Source organism: Neophocaena asiaeorientalis, unplaced genomic scaffold (genome assembly GCF_003031525.2).
Source record: "Neophocaena asiaeorientalis asiaeorientalis breed wild unplaced genomic scaffold, Neophocaena_asiaeorientalis_V1.1 scaffold99, whole genome shotgun sequence".
Taxonomy (NCBI): Eukaryota; Metazoa; Chordata; class Mammalia; order Artiodactyla; family Phocoenidae; genus Neophocaena; species Neophocaena asiaeorientalis.
Genome location: NW_020173022.1, coordinates 765,564 through 778,556, shown reverse-complemented (window position 1 = coordinate 778,556; position 12,993 = coordinate 765,564). Strand labels below are relative to the sequence as shown.

The 12,993-nt window shown below is 41.6% G+C and overlaps 1 protein-coding gene across 1 annotated transcript in view; it reads left to right on the top strand.

The window, feature by feature from the left end:
- The window catches only part of ADCY10 (adenylate cyclase 10), an 81,091-nt gene that overhangs the window by 24,916 nt on the left and 43,182 nt on the right, over positions 1-12,993 (top strand). Inside the window, exons 13-16 of the mRNA XM_024742424.1 lie at positions 4,387-4,540; positions 6,723-6,915; positions 7,435-7,521; positions 11,492-11,766. Coding sequence (XP_024598192.1) covers positions 4,387-4,540; positions 6,723-6,915; positions 7,435-7,521; positions 11,492-11,766 — 709 coding nt within the window. The remainder of the gene's footprint in view (positions 1-4,386; positions 4,541-6,722; positions 6,916-7,434; positions 7,522-11,491; positions 11,767-12,993) is intronic.

Genomic DNA, 12,993 nt, shown 5'->3' with positions numbered 1-12,993 from the left:
CCCATCTAGAGTATTTTTAATTTCATTTATTGTGTTGTTCATCGTTGTTTGTTTCATCTTTAGTTCTTCTAGGTCCTTGTTAAATGTTTCTTGCATTCTTTCCATTCTACTTCCAAGATTTTGGATCATCTTTACTATCATTATTCTGAATTGTTTTTCAGGTAGACTGCCTATTTCCTCTTCATTTGTTAGGTCTGGTGGGTTTTTATCTTGCTCCTTCATCTGCTGTGTGTTTTTCTGTCTTCTCATTTTGCTTATCTTACTGTGTTTGGCATCTCCGTTTTGCAGGCTGAAGGCTCGTAGTTCCCGTCGTTTTTGGTGTCTCTCCCCAGTGGCTAAGGTTGGTTCTAGCAGCTGCTTCCGGGACTCTGGCTCACTCAGGCCGGGGGCGGGGGAGGGAGGGGCACGGAGTGCGGGGCCAGCCTGCGGCAGTAGAGGTCGGCGTGATGTTGCACCAACCTGAGGCGCTCCGTGCGTTCTCCCAGGGGAGTTGTCCCTCAATCCCGGGACCCTGGCAGTGGCGGGCTGCACAGGCTCCTCAGAAGGGGGGTGTGGATAGTGACCTGTGCTCGCACACAGGCTTCTTGGTGGCGGCAGCAACAGCCTTAGCGTCTTATGCCGGTCTCTGGGGTCCGCGCTTTTAGCCGCGGCTCGCGCCCGTCTCTGGAGCTCCTTTAAGCAGCGCTCTTAATCTTTTCCAGGTACGTGGGGAGTTTCTTGCCTTTTGGGAGATCTGAGGTCTTCTGCCAGTGTTCAGTAGGTGTTCTGTAGGAGTTGTTCCACGTGTAGATGTATTTCTGGTGTATCTGTGGGGAGGAAGGTGATCTCCGCGTCTCACTCTTCTGCCATCTTCCCGGAAGCCTCTCGGGTCTTCAACATTACATTATGAAATTCATCCATATTGTTGGATGTAGCTATAATTCATCCATTTTCATTGCTGTGTAGTACAGTTGGCCCTCTGTATCTGCAGGGTGTGCGTCCATGGATTCAAACAACTACAAATCAAAAAAAAATTTTTTTTTTAATTCCAGAAAATTCCCAAAAGCAAAACTTGAATTTGCTGCACACCGGCAACTATTTACATAGCATTTACATTGTATTTGCTATTATAATGAACCTAGAGATGAGTTAAAGTATACAGGAGGATGTGTTTAGGTTATATGCAAATACTACACCATTTTATATAAGGGACTTGAGCATCCGCAGATTTTGATATCCCCAGGGGTCCTGGAACCAATCTCCTGTGGATACAGAGGGATGACTATATTAACTTTTATAAATATATAACAATGTATTCATTCTGCTTTTGTACAACATTTGAGTTGTTTCCAGTTTGGGTTCTTATGAATAATACTGCCATAAAGATTTTTGTACAGGTCTTATGGTGAACATATGTATGCATTTCTGCTGTTGAGTATATATATAGGAGTGATACTGTTGGGGCAAAGGGTACAATTTTGGTAGATAGTTTTCTCAGTCTTTATAATTTTAATAATTCTGTTGGGTTTATAGTGGTATCTCACCATGGTTTCCATCTGTATTTCCCTGATGTGGTTGAGTGCCTTTTCCAAATATTTATTGGCCATTTGGAAATCATCTTTTATAAAGTATCCGTACAATCTTTTGTCTATTTTTCAATTGGATTGTATTTTTTTATAGATCTGTTGGAATTATTTATATATTCTGAAAATGGGTCCATTTGTTTTTACTGTATGTAACTTTTCCCATTCTGTGCTTGTCTTTTTACTCTATTAGTGATGTATTTAATGAACACAACTTTTGATTTTAATGAAATCCAATTTATCAGTCTTTTTCTTTATAATTAGTGCTTTTGTATACTGTTTGAGAAATCTTTCCTCACCCAAAAGTCATGAAGATATTTTTCTAGATTCTCTTCCAGAAATTTTGTTTTACCTTTTACATTTAGAGCTATGATCCATCCGGCAGTGATGTTTTTGTGATTCTTGGTGAGAGAGACCCTATCATAAGAAAGCTAACTCAAGACTATGCAGGGAAGTAGACATAAAATGAGGTAGAGAAGAGACCCACATGAAGATTGGCCTGTGGATTCTGAAGGCAGCCATTTCAAGTAACACTTGTAATTTCCTTCTGTTAGACTTGAACATCCCTAAAAGTATCATTATAAATTAAATCTCGGTCATAACTGTGTTAGGGCAATTGAGAGGAAGCTCTGTCCCGCACCTTGGGGGAGTATTAGGACAGAATCTTGATGTCAGCAGAGCATAAAAGAAGGCAAGAGTTCCAGAACTTCAAAGAGCACTTGATCCAGCAGCAATGCCTAACTTTCAGTGTATTCAGGTCGTTTTCAGAGTCTGCAGGCACATCACTTTTTATAAGTCCAGATCCCCAAACTCTTGAAGGCTAGAAAGGAGAAGGAATGCCCACTGTCACCTTCCTCTGAGGCCTAACTTCATCCTAGGATATGCTTGTTGTGATAATGATTGACAGTAAATGGAAGTCCTAACCCCCTTTCTACAAAATTGAGGACTCACTATGACAGACATATTAGAATACATTGCTACAATATGCATATATTTCTCAGTCTGGTCTAGTTGCCTTTGTTTGTTTGTTTGTTTGTTTTCTGTGTGTGTGTTTTGTTTTGTTTTGTTTGTCGGCTGCTGCTGAGCGGCTTGTGAGACCTTAGTTCCCTGAACAGGGATTGAACCCAGGCCCTCAGCATTGAAAGCTCAGAGTCCTAACCACTGGACTGCCAGGGAATTCTCTGTACTTGACTTTTTGCCCTGATTTCACCAGTATAAGGTAAAGATCAGGCCCACATATCTTTCCTTAAAGCTATAACCAAAAACAGACTGTCAGAGGTTAGGAGTATGGGAAACACCCTTCTTTTACAAGAGTGCCTGTAAGTGAAATTGTATATGCTAACTGATAACAAAACTAAAATGAACAAAAAGTGTTCTTTTAGCATCAAAAATGCATACAACAGTCTCAGGTATTAGGACCTTGTTCAAATGGAAACAAGGTATGCATACTTCAAGGCAAGTTGAGTTAACCTCATTTTAGAATCCAACTAAAAAGACAATCAGTAAGTCCTTACCTGTATGTGTTCTATACAAATAGAACATAAAACAGCTAGAAGAGTCTGCTCTGCAGCCTTCTGGGCCTTATCTTCTAAGTTCCTGTGTAAACTTTAGGCCAAAGAACAATACTACACATCTCACAAAATTGAAATTCAAATGCGTTTTCAGAAAGGAAATGTTGCACCTAAAAGAAGCAATATGGTCTGCAGAGTAATTCTCACTAAATCTTACCCAGAAATTTACATTACCAAATAAACACTCAGCTTCTTTGTATAAAACATCTAAGCTTAGAGTAGTGGTCTTGGTTTTCAATAGACTTTAGCTAACACCTAGGTATGTATTTACTCTATCAGTGGATAACAGAATGGACCCTCCACAGTGATCTGTCCAGCAAAGAAGGAAGAGTCAACCCTGATTTGGTCTCCAGCTCTTTTGACAGAAATTACCGTTCTGCCAACTCCTTCCCGCCCACCCAGGTTTCAAAGATTGTAGGTTGAGTTTCAGATTTCAGTCAGGGCATCCTGTTACACATATTTAAAAACACATAAGAAAAATAAGAGTGATAGGGTTGTAACCCAAGATGACTTTTATTTTCTTCTTTTCCTTTTTTAAGTTTTCTATATTTTCTACAGTGAGCATGCATTAGTTTTATAATAAGGAAAAAAACCTATAATTTATTTTTACTAAGAATTTAGGTTGTTCTTATGATAGAATTAATCTATATATGAGTTTTTTAAAGCAAATTGAATTTTTTTTATCACCGTTAATACTTTTAGTAGCCCTGAGATAAGTATAATTTCTCATTTACAAAGAGCAAGTTTTCCTTCACAGAATCGGAAATAAAAAATTTTCATCCATATTGTTCAACATGGGAGCCCTAAGTTTATTAAGCTGATTTCCTAATGTAATAATCTATAGTTACTTCTAGTGTGTTACAGAAAAAGGAAAAGAAAACAAGCATTAGGGTCAGATAGCCCTGGTTTAATTCCTGGTTGTATAATTTAAGCAAATCTCAGTTTTCTACACTAAAGTTAAATGGACATCATAATGAGCATTATAAGAATCCTTTCCCTCACAGCTTGTGGGAATCAAAAAAAAAACCAAACCAAACCAAAACAAAACTGTAAAACCACACTGTTAACTGGAAAGTTCTAGAGAAAGATTTTTTAAAATTTTAAAGTGCACAGGACCTCAAGAAACTCCATGAGCAATGCCATGGAAATTCCAAGGGTATTCTTAGAAGCTGTATCACTATGTGCTTTTTTATGTTTCTAGACTATTTTATGTTGATTGGGTTTGCTCCCTTTTTAAAAAATGAAAATAACAGGACGCAATAAGGAGATCAAATACTTCATGTGTACTATGAACGAATTTTTGATATCTAACTGCAGCCGAGTCCTGATGTACGAAGGATTATCGGGATATGGGAAAAGCCAGATACTAGTGGAAATTGAGTACCTGGCCCAAGGTGAGAACCACAGGTGAGTGTCTTGCAATGACCATTTTTTTGTGAATCCAGAGAATCCTGACATCTTTAAGAGTTTCATTTGTTTCAGTGTTCCTCTCCTTTATATAAGTTGCCTTATGTAAACTATCTATCAGTTATTATTGGGTGTCATGCCCCTTGTGCTAGATAAGTAATTAATGATAAACATATCAAACTGAGAAAATGGAAGATGGGCTGACCCCTGGAGATCCTGATTTAATGCCAGGACGGACTTGGACATTGATATAAGTTTCCTAATGCACAGTTTGAGAACAACTGGTATAAATGTTGAGGATAGATTGGGTCTGCAGAACAAATACGTAAGTTTATCCATGTGGCCGACAGGGAATCACTAGTTCAAACCACTGAGCCCTAAGAGTATGGTTAGAGAATGAAAGGCCTCTGGATTTTCCTTCGGAAGGCAGAGCTGATGCACTTACCTCATGCTGTTTGTCTCTTTTCATATAAGGAATGTCATGAGGGCTCTCTTTGGGACAACCCATCTCATGGAGGTGGACGGTATGGTATTCAATAACAGTGATGATGACCAAGACAATGGTAATGGTGTCTCACAGCCTTTCACCATCTAACCTAAAGGCTTTAAGGGGAAAATTCTTATTAATCTTATTTTTAGCTATGTTTCTACTCTTTTTTAATGCCAGGCCTGAGAAAGACTAGTTTTAAAATATCTTTAACATTGATGAAAGGATAATTCAAAATCGCCAGAAGACACTCATTTATTCCATCACTTACTGAGTACCTACTATGTTCCAGGAACTAAGTGCTATATTAGTTTTCTAGAGCTACCATGACAAAGCATCACAAGCTAGGTGGCTTAAGCAACAGAAGTATATTGTCTCAGTGTACAGGAGGGTAGAAGTCCAAGATCCAGGTGGCGTAAAGTTGGTTCCTTCCATCAGCTATGAGGGACAGTCTGTTCTGTGCCTCTTTCCTAGCTTCTGGTGGCTTGCTGGCAGCCATTGGTGTTCATTGGCTTGTAGAAGCATCACCCCAGTCTCTGCCTCCATCTTCACATGATGTTCTCCATGTGTGCTGTCTGTGTCCAAAAATTTCCCTCTTCTTTTTTTTTTCCCACTGCGTGGCTTGCGGGATCTTAGTTCCCCGACCAGGGATTGAACCTGGGCCACACCAGTGAAAGCACCGAGTCCTAACCACTGGACCGCCAGGGAATCCCCCAAATTTCCCCTTCCTATAAAGAGACAGTCATATTGGATTAGGGGCCCACCCTATTCCAGTATGGCCTCGACTTACCTAGTTACATCTGCAATGACCCTATTCCCAAATAAGGTCACATTCTGAGGGCTAAGACTTCAGCATATGAATTAGTGGGGGGAGGGGTGCATAAATCAATCCATAGCAAGTTGCAAAGCCTTGAAGACGAATAATATCTGATCCCTACCCTCAAGGAGTTCTCACAAAAGAGAAGGAAAGAGAGATGACAGTAAAAATAGAATGTGGTGAGGACAGTGATGGAAGCACGCAATAGAGTACTGTAAAAGCTACGAGAAAGAGGCGTATGTCATCCAACCTGAGGGCGTCAGGGAAGATTTCCAGGAGGTTACTCCTGAGCTGAGATTTACAAATGAACAGGAAACCAGGGATTAGGAGGGACTGTGAGAAGTGATGACACTCCAGGCCGAGGAAAGCAAAGGCATAAAGAGAAGAAACAGTTGGATGTGCAGGGAACACTCACCGGTTTGTTGTTGGTGGAGGGTAGACTGCTGGGCAGAGAGTGGCAAGAAATGACCATGAGGACTTGGAAAGGCTTATATGTCACGTGAAGGAGTCTAGACTTAACCTAGACTTGCATCTACCTAGGTGCTTCAGGCTTCCATAAAGGTGATGCATTCAGAGAGTCTTGGCGCTAGACAGGGGTAGTAGTATGCTGTTAGGGAGTATAGGTGAGAGTGTGAGGGCCTGAACCCAGGCATTGGCGGTAGGGCTAGAGAAGAGGGGATAGCTAGGATACATTTACAGAGCTTAGAAACATAGTGGAATAAGGGAGAGTATCTGAAGCACAAATAAAGAACAGCTTCCAGATAGCTTGGGAAATCTGTCATTACAACTGAATATGAGGAGTCAGGGCTTTCCTTCAACCTTTATTGTTTTCAAAAAGTACATTTTAAAACTCTGATTCCTGACTTTCTTATAAACAGGACTATTGCTATTGCGTTGACTAAGATCAGCTTCCATCAGAATTTTTATACCATCCAGATACTCATGGCCAATGTACTAGGTCTGGATACTTGCAAACATTATAAAGAACGACAGACCAACCTTCAAAATAAAGTCAAGTCACTGCTGGATGAAAAGTTCCATTGTCTTCTTAATGACATTTTCCATGTGCAGGTAACTAGCTAGTGTTAGACTCCCGTTAGAAATAGTGAAGGGGCAGATGTGGCCACTCTTCCCTGATGCTTTATGACTTTGCATCTCTTTGGCCTTTATTATCCTCTTGTTTTCTCATCTGCAGCGTCCAGGTGGTGAGGAAATGACTCCCAATCCTTGAATGAGCCACCTTCCTGAGATATATTGGTACCAGACTCAAGAAAACCCAAATAGCCACCTGCTGATTCATTTCTTTTCTCACCTTCCCATCATAGCTATGCTATACTAGCTAGTCCAGGGCACGAAATCACTCTGCTCCCACAGGTGACTGCCAATGCAAAGACAAGAATGTGCCCTGTTCTGTCCTGTATCTATTAGATTCAATGACATAGAGTACCAGAGCTGGAAGGGATGTTATGGATTACCGAGCACATGAGGATTTTAAGGCACAGAACAGTAAAGTGAATTGCCAGAGTCATACAACTAGTAGTTCCCCCTGCTATTTACGCATACTCAATATTCTCATAATTCTTTATACAGTTCCCTATTTCACGAGAGGTTTCCAGGATGAGCACCACGAGAAAGCAGAAGCAGTTGGAAGCGTTGTTTATGAAGATCTTGGAGCAAGTAAGAGCATCCTATAGGTCAAATAATGGGGAGGGGGAAACTGGATGTCTCACCGCAAAACCAGGTGACCTCAAGGGTTTAGACTCCAATGGCAAGAAGCTTTGAAGTATGTGAAAGCTTTAACCCAAAGTGTTTCATTTTCCTCCATCCTTCCAAACCTCAAGCTAAGAGTCTGTTCAGAATTTAGCTGTGCTTAAAAGGAGTCCTTTAACATTACTCCTGGGAGTTTGGCCTCGCCTTAAAACCAGTCCTCTTTTTCTCTCCCTCTGTATGAGATGCAGTCTATCAAACTGGTTATGTATATAGGCTCTGTAATCAGTCTACCAAGGTTTGAGCCCTTAGGCCTATCACTTGCTACCTGGGTAACCTTGATCAAGTGACTCAACCTGTCCATGCTTTTACTTTACCTTCTATAAAATGAGGAAATAATAGTACCTAGCTCACAGGGTTGTAAGGTTTAAATGACTAGATTATGTGTAAAACGTAGAATAGTGCCTCTTTCATTGGAAACACTCAACCAATGTTAACTTTTGCTCTCTGAATAATATCATGACTGTCCATTATATGTTGATGATCACCAACTTTATATCCCATTCCTCAGCTCTCGTATAAGCACCAAAACCATATTTCCAAGAACTGTATATTCCACTTGGATATGGGGACTCACAGTCAATTCAGTGTCTAATACTAAATTCATTCTTTTTCCTACTTTAGTGCCCTATCTCCCTCATCTTGATCCTGACCCTTGATTTAGTCAATAGCAAATTCATTCACACATCATTTGAAGTTATCTTTGCTCAGTTGACAAGTCCTACCATGTCTACCTCAGACTGACTCTGGAATCTCCCCGTCCTCTGTTCCCTACTGTAGTTCAGCCTCTTTCTCTTCCTGGACTATTTTCCATAGCTTTCCAACTAATCTCTGTGCCTCATACCTCTCCACTCCAATTCATCCTCCATACAACTGTCAAAGTGTATGCAAATCGCTCCAACCTGTGCTTTATACTATCCAAGTAATTCTCAATACTAATGAGATAAAAGCCAAAAGACTTTTTTTTTTTAACCTGGAGAAATGCTACTCATCATTCAGTGTCACCTCTTCAGTGAGGACTCCCCCAAATCACAAGGCATGACTAATTCCTCTTCTGCTGTGTTTCTGTAACACTTTGAACATATTTCTTACTGTATTTTCCATACTGTATTGCAATTTGCTACTTATATATGTGTCTCTCCCCCTCAGGAGGTTGTGAGCTTCTTAAGGAAGGGGAGCCTCTTTCTCATTTTTGTATCACTATTGACCAGCAGTGTCTGGCACATAATAAATAAACAATTCAAGTTTGTGGCATTGTGTAAGTTTATAATACAACTTCCTTCTTCTCCACTGCAGGCAAATAAGGCTATATCAGTAGTTTCTAAATGTCAGGCTTTGGACTGTTTGCATCACAAGTATCCAGGAAGCTTCATAAAATATATGGATTTGTGAATTCTACCCCAAATTGAAAAGGGCTTCGTTGGGGCCTAGGAATCTGTTTAGTTGTTTGTTTTTGTTTTGAAACTTCTCAGTTGGTTCTGATCCACAACCTAGTTGGAAACCATGAGTAAAGCTGCGCTTTGACTCTGTGCTATGACCACAATCTTTGGATCATTTACTATCAGTATGACCTTGGGCAAGTGGCTTAACTTCTCTGTGCCTAAACAGGAGAGGCCACAACAGTGAGAGGCCCGTGTACCGAAAAAAGAAAAAAAAAAAGGTTCTTGTTAGCTATCTATTTTATATATAGTAGTGTGTATATGTCAATCCCAACCTCCCAGTTTATCCCTCCCCCCACCTTTCCCCCTTTGTAACCATAAGTTTGTGTTCTACATCTGTGATTCTGTTTCTGTTTTGTAAATAGGTTCATTTGTACCTTTTTTAAAGATTCCACATGCAAGTGATATCACATGATATTTGTCTTTCTCTGTCTGACTTACTTCACTTAGTGTGATAATCTTTTTTTTTTTTTTTTTTGGGGTACACGGGCCTCTCACTGCCGTGGCCTCTCCTGTTGCAGAGCACAGGCTCCGGACGCGCAGGCTCAGCGGCCATGGCTCACGGGCCCAGCCGCTCCGCGGCATGTGGGATCTTCCCGGACTGGGGCACGCACCTGCGTCCCCTGCATCGGCAGGCGGACTCCCAACCACTGCGCCACCAGGGAAGCCCAGTGTGATAATCTTTAGGTCCATCCATGTCACTGTAAACAGCATTATTTCGTTCTTTTTTATGGCTGAGTAATATTTCAGTCTCCTCATTTTAAATGTGAAGAAGCTGATGCCCTTGATGTACTGTTGAATTCATGTAGGTTTTTTGGTTCCTGCTTTACTCTCCCCAATTCACAAATAATTCACTGACAAGGCTATTCTATGACTAAAACTCACATTTCTAACTGCCCCGTAGTTTTATTTATTTATTTATTTGGGTGCATTGGGTCTTTGTTGCTGCACAGAGGCTTTCTCAAGTTGTGGTGAGTGGGGGCTACTCTTTGTTGCGATTTGCGGTCTTCTTATTGCGGTGGCTTCTCTTACTGTGGAGCACGGGCTCTAGGTGTGCAGGCTTTAGCAGTTGTGGCTTGCAGGCTTAGTAGCTGTGGCTTGTGGGCTCTAGAGCACAGGCTCAGTAGTTGTGGTGCATGGGCTTAGTTGCTCTGTGGCATGTGGGATCTCCCTGGACCAGGGCTCGAATCTGTGTCCCCTGCATTGGCAGACAGACTCTCAACCACTGTGCCACCAAGGAATTCCCTGCCCTGTAGTTTTAAAGATATTAGTCAAATACAAAACAAAACAAAACAATGGGATGCTAACCCCTATTCATTAAAATGTTCTCAGGGTCAGTGAAGAACTAACGATCTGGTGACAGAATGGGGCTGTAAGAGGGGACTTACATATATGTGATAAGGCAGGCTATAATACTTTATAATGATCATCTTCTGAAATTTGAAGTTTGAATGTAGCCTTTGCTGCTCTAGTTTATAAAAACATGCAGAGGGAAAGAATGGCTTAACCCAATCTCTTCCCAGAGGGAAACAAAAGAAGCCAAGAGCAGTCTGGAGCAGTAAGAGTGGGGAAGGTTTTCTCCATTTAGACATCTTACGCTATGGAAACGCAGGGCCCGCTATACAGGGGCTCACACTAAATGTAAGCTCTATATTTTGTCTAATACTCTATCCCCAGTGCTTCAAACAGTACCTGACCCTAACAGATACACAATAAATGCTTAATGAGTAAATAAATAATTCAGACTTGTTAGGGAAAGGTACTCTACACAAGAAGAGGGACACACGATCTCTTTTTAAGGGTAACATGTGCCGCAGTTCAAGCTAGAACAGCATAAACGGCCGGCAGGGCAAGGACCAGGTGAGTATCGCTCAGCAGCCGCCTCCAGCACCTAGCCCAGTGGGTGCTTGGTAAGTATGTGTTGAATCGATGTTGGTTGAATAAATGTCAGATAGGTATTTCCAGGAGACCTTCAGTTTTCAATAGATTAGAATGACTTGAAGTAAACCTCAGTAATTTTTATGTAATGGCTGTTCAAGTTGACTAAAACCCCATCTGTCCTATATATTTCCATTATCTTTACACAAAGATTTGACCAAGTAAGAGTCTATGCCAGCCAGTTCTGTCCCAATTGCCACAGATTCCAATTAGCAGAATCTAACTTAACGCAAAGTTATTAGAAAGAACAGATTTAACTTAGCTTCACAAAATTCGGTGGATACACATGCATACCCATACATGTGTATAAAAAACTGAAGTCACGGGAGTTCCCTAGTGGTCTAGTTAGGATTTGGCGCTTTCGCTGCCATGGCCTGGGTTCAATCCCTGGTCGGGGAACTGAGATCCCGCAAGCTGCTCGGTGAGGCCAAAAAATCAAACAAAAACAAAAAAAACCCTGAAGTCCTACAGCATTTTTCTTTCTGTTTCTCCACCTTGTCCAGACAGTGAAAGAGGAAAGGATTATTTTCATCATCGATGAAGGCCAGTTTATCGATTCAGCCTCCTGGACATTTATGGAGAAGCTTATCCGGTCTGTTCCCATCTTCATCATCATGTCCCTGTCTCCCTTCGTCGACATACCCTGTGCAGCTGCCAGTGCCATAATGAAGAACAGGAACACCACCTATGTCATCCTTGGAGCCGTGCAGCCTCAGGACACCCTCAACAAGGTCTGCCTAGACCTCAACGTCAGGGGCATCCCCAAAGAACTAGACACGTGAGTAAACTATTTCTATCCTGAGGCCTTGACATCTGCACTCATTCTCCAGGTCCAGACTTCATCAGATTCCTTAAGATGTGTCTGAAAGCGGCCATTTCAGGATTCTTGCTGGTCCCGCCTTTCAGAGGGCGGGACAGCATGCTGAACATGCTTGATAGGATGGATGCTACTCACTTTTCCTTGTTATGGTCCCTGTTACACCGTCTCAGACGTTGCTTAGGACATCAGTTTTGTTTCCCTTTCATCATGCTGGCTGTGGGTACACTCACTCTAACCCACAGTGACTAAGGGCACTGTCATGGGCAAGTAACATGAAAGGCAAACTGGTAAGCCTTAAGAACCACAGCCCACAGCTGAGCAAGGTCTTAGTCGCGGGCAATAACGTGGTCTGGTACTGGTGTTCCCTGTCATGGTGGATGGTGACGTCAGTGCTCTCTGAGCTTCTCAGTGACTCCTCTCCTGGGGTCTTGACAGCAGTCCCCTTAACAGCATGGACAATGCCTCTTCCTTATCTGGCTGTTTACAAGCCACCTTGGTATCTGTATCTGTTCTTTCTGATGAGGTTGCTTCGCTTCTGGAAGAGAAATGTCTTGGACAAAGTCTCATTTAAAATAACTCCAGGCATGAATTTATTTTTTTTTTCAAATTGTATTTTTATTTATTTATTTATTTAAGGCTGTGTTGGGTCTTCGTTTCTATGCGAGTGCTCTCTCCAGTTGCAGTAAGTGGGGGCCACGCTTCATTGCGGTGCGCGGGCCTCTCACTGTTGCGGCCTCTCTCGCTGTGGAGCACAAGCTCCAGACATGCAGGCTCAGCGGCCATGGCTCATGGGCCTAGTTGCTCCGCGGCATGTGGGACCCTCCCCGACCAGGGCTTGAACCCGTGTCCCCCACATTGGCAGGCAGACTCTCAACCACTGCGCCACCAGGGAAGCCCGCAGGCATGAATTTTGTGTGTTCTTTCCCTTTGTCTCTCTGTCTCTCCCTCTTTCTCTCTGTATGTATGTATTTATTTATTTATTATGTATGTATTTATTATATATGTATACATTTATTATATATGCCTTTACTTTTTGATCTAGCCTTCCCAATTCTAGGAACCTATCTCAAAGATATACTGACAGGGAACTATGCTCAATATTTTGTAATAACCTATAAGGGAAAAGAATCTGAAAAAGAATATATATATATATTTATATATATATATATATATATACATATATAT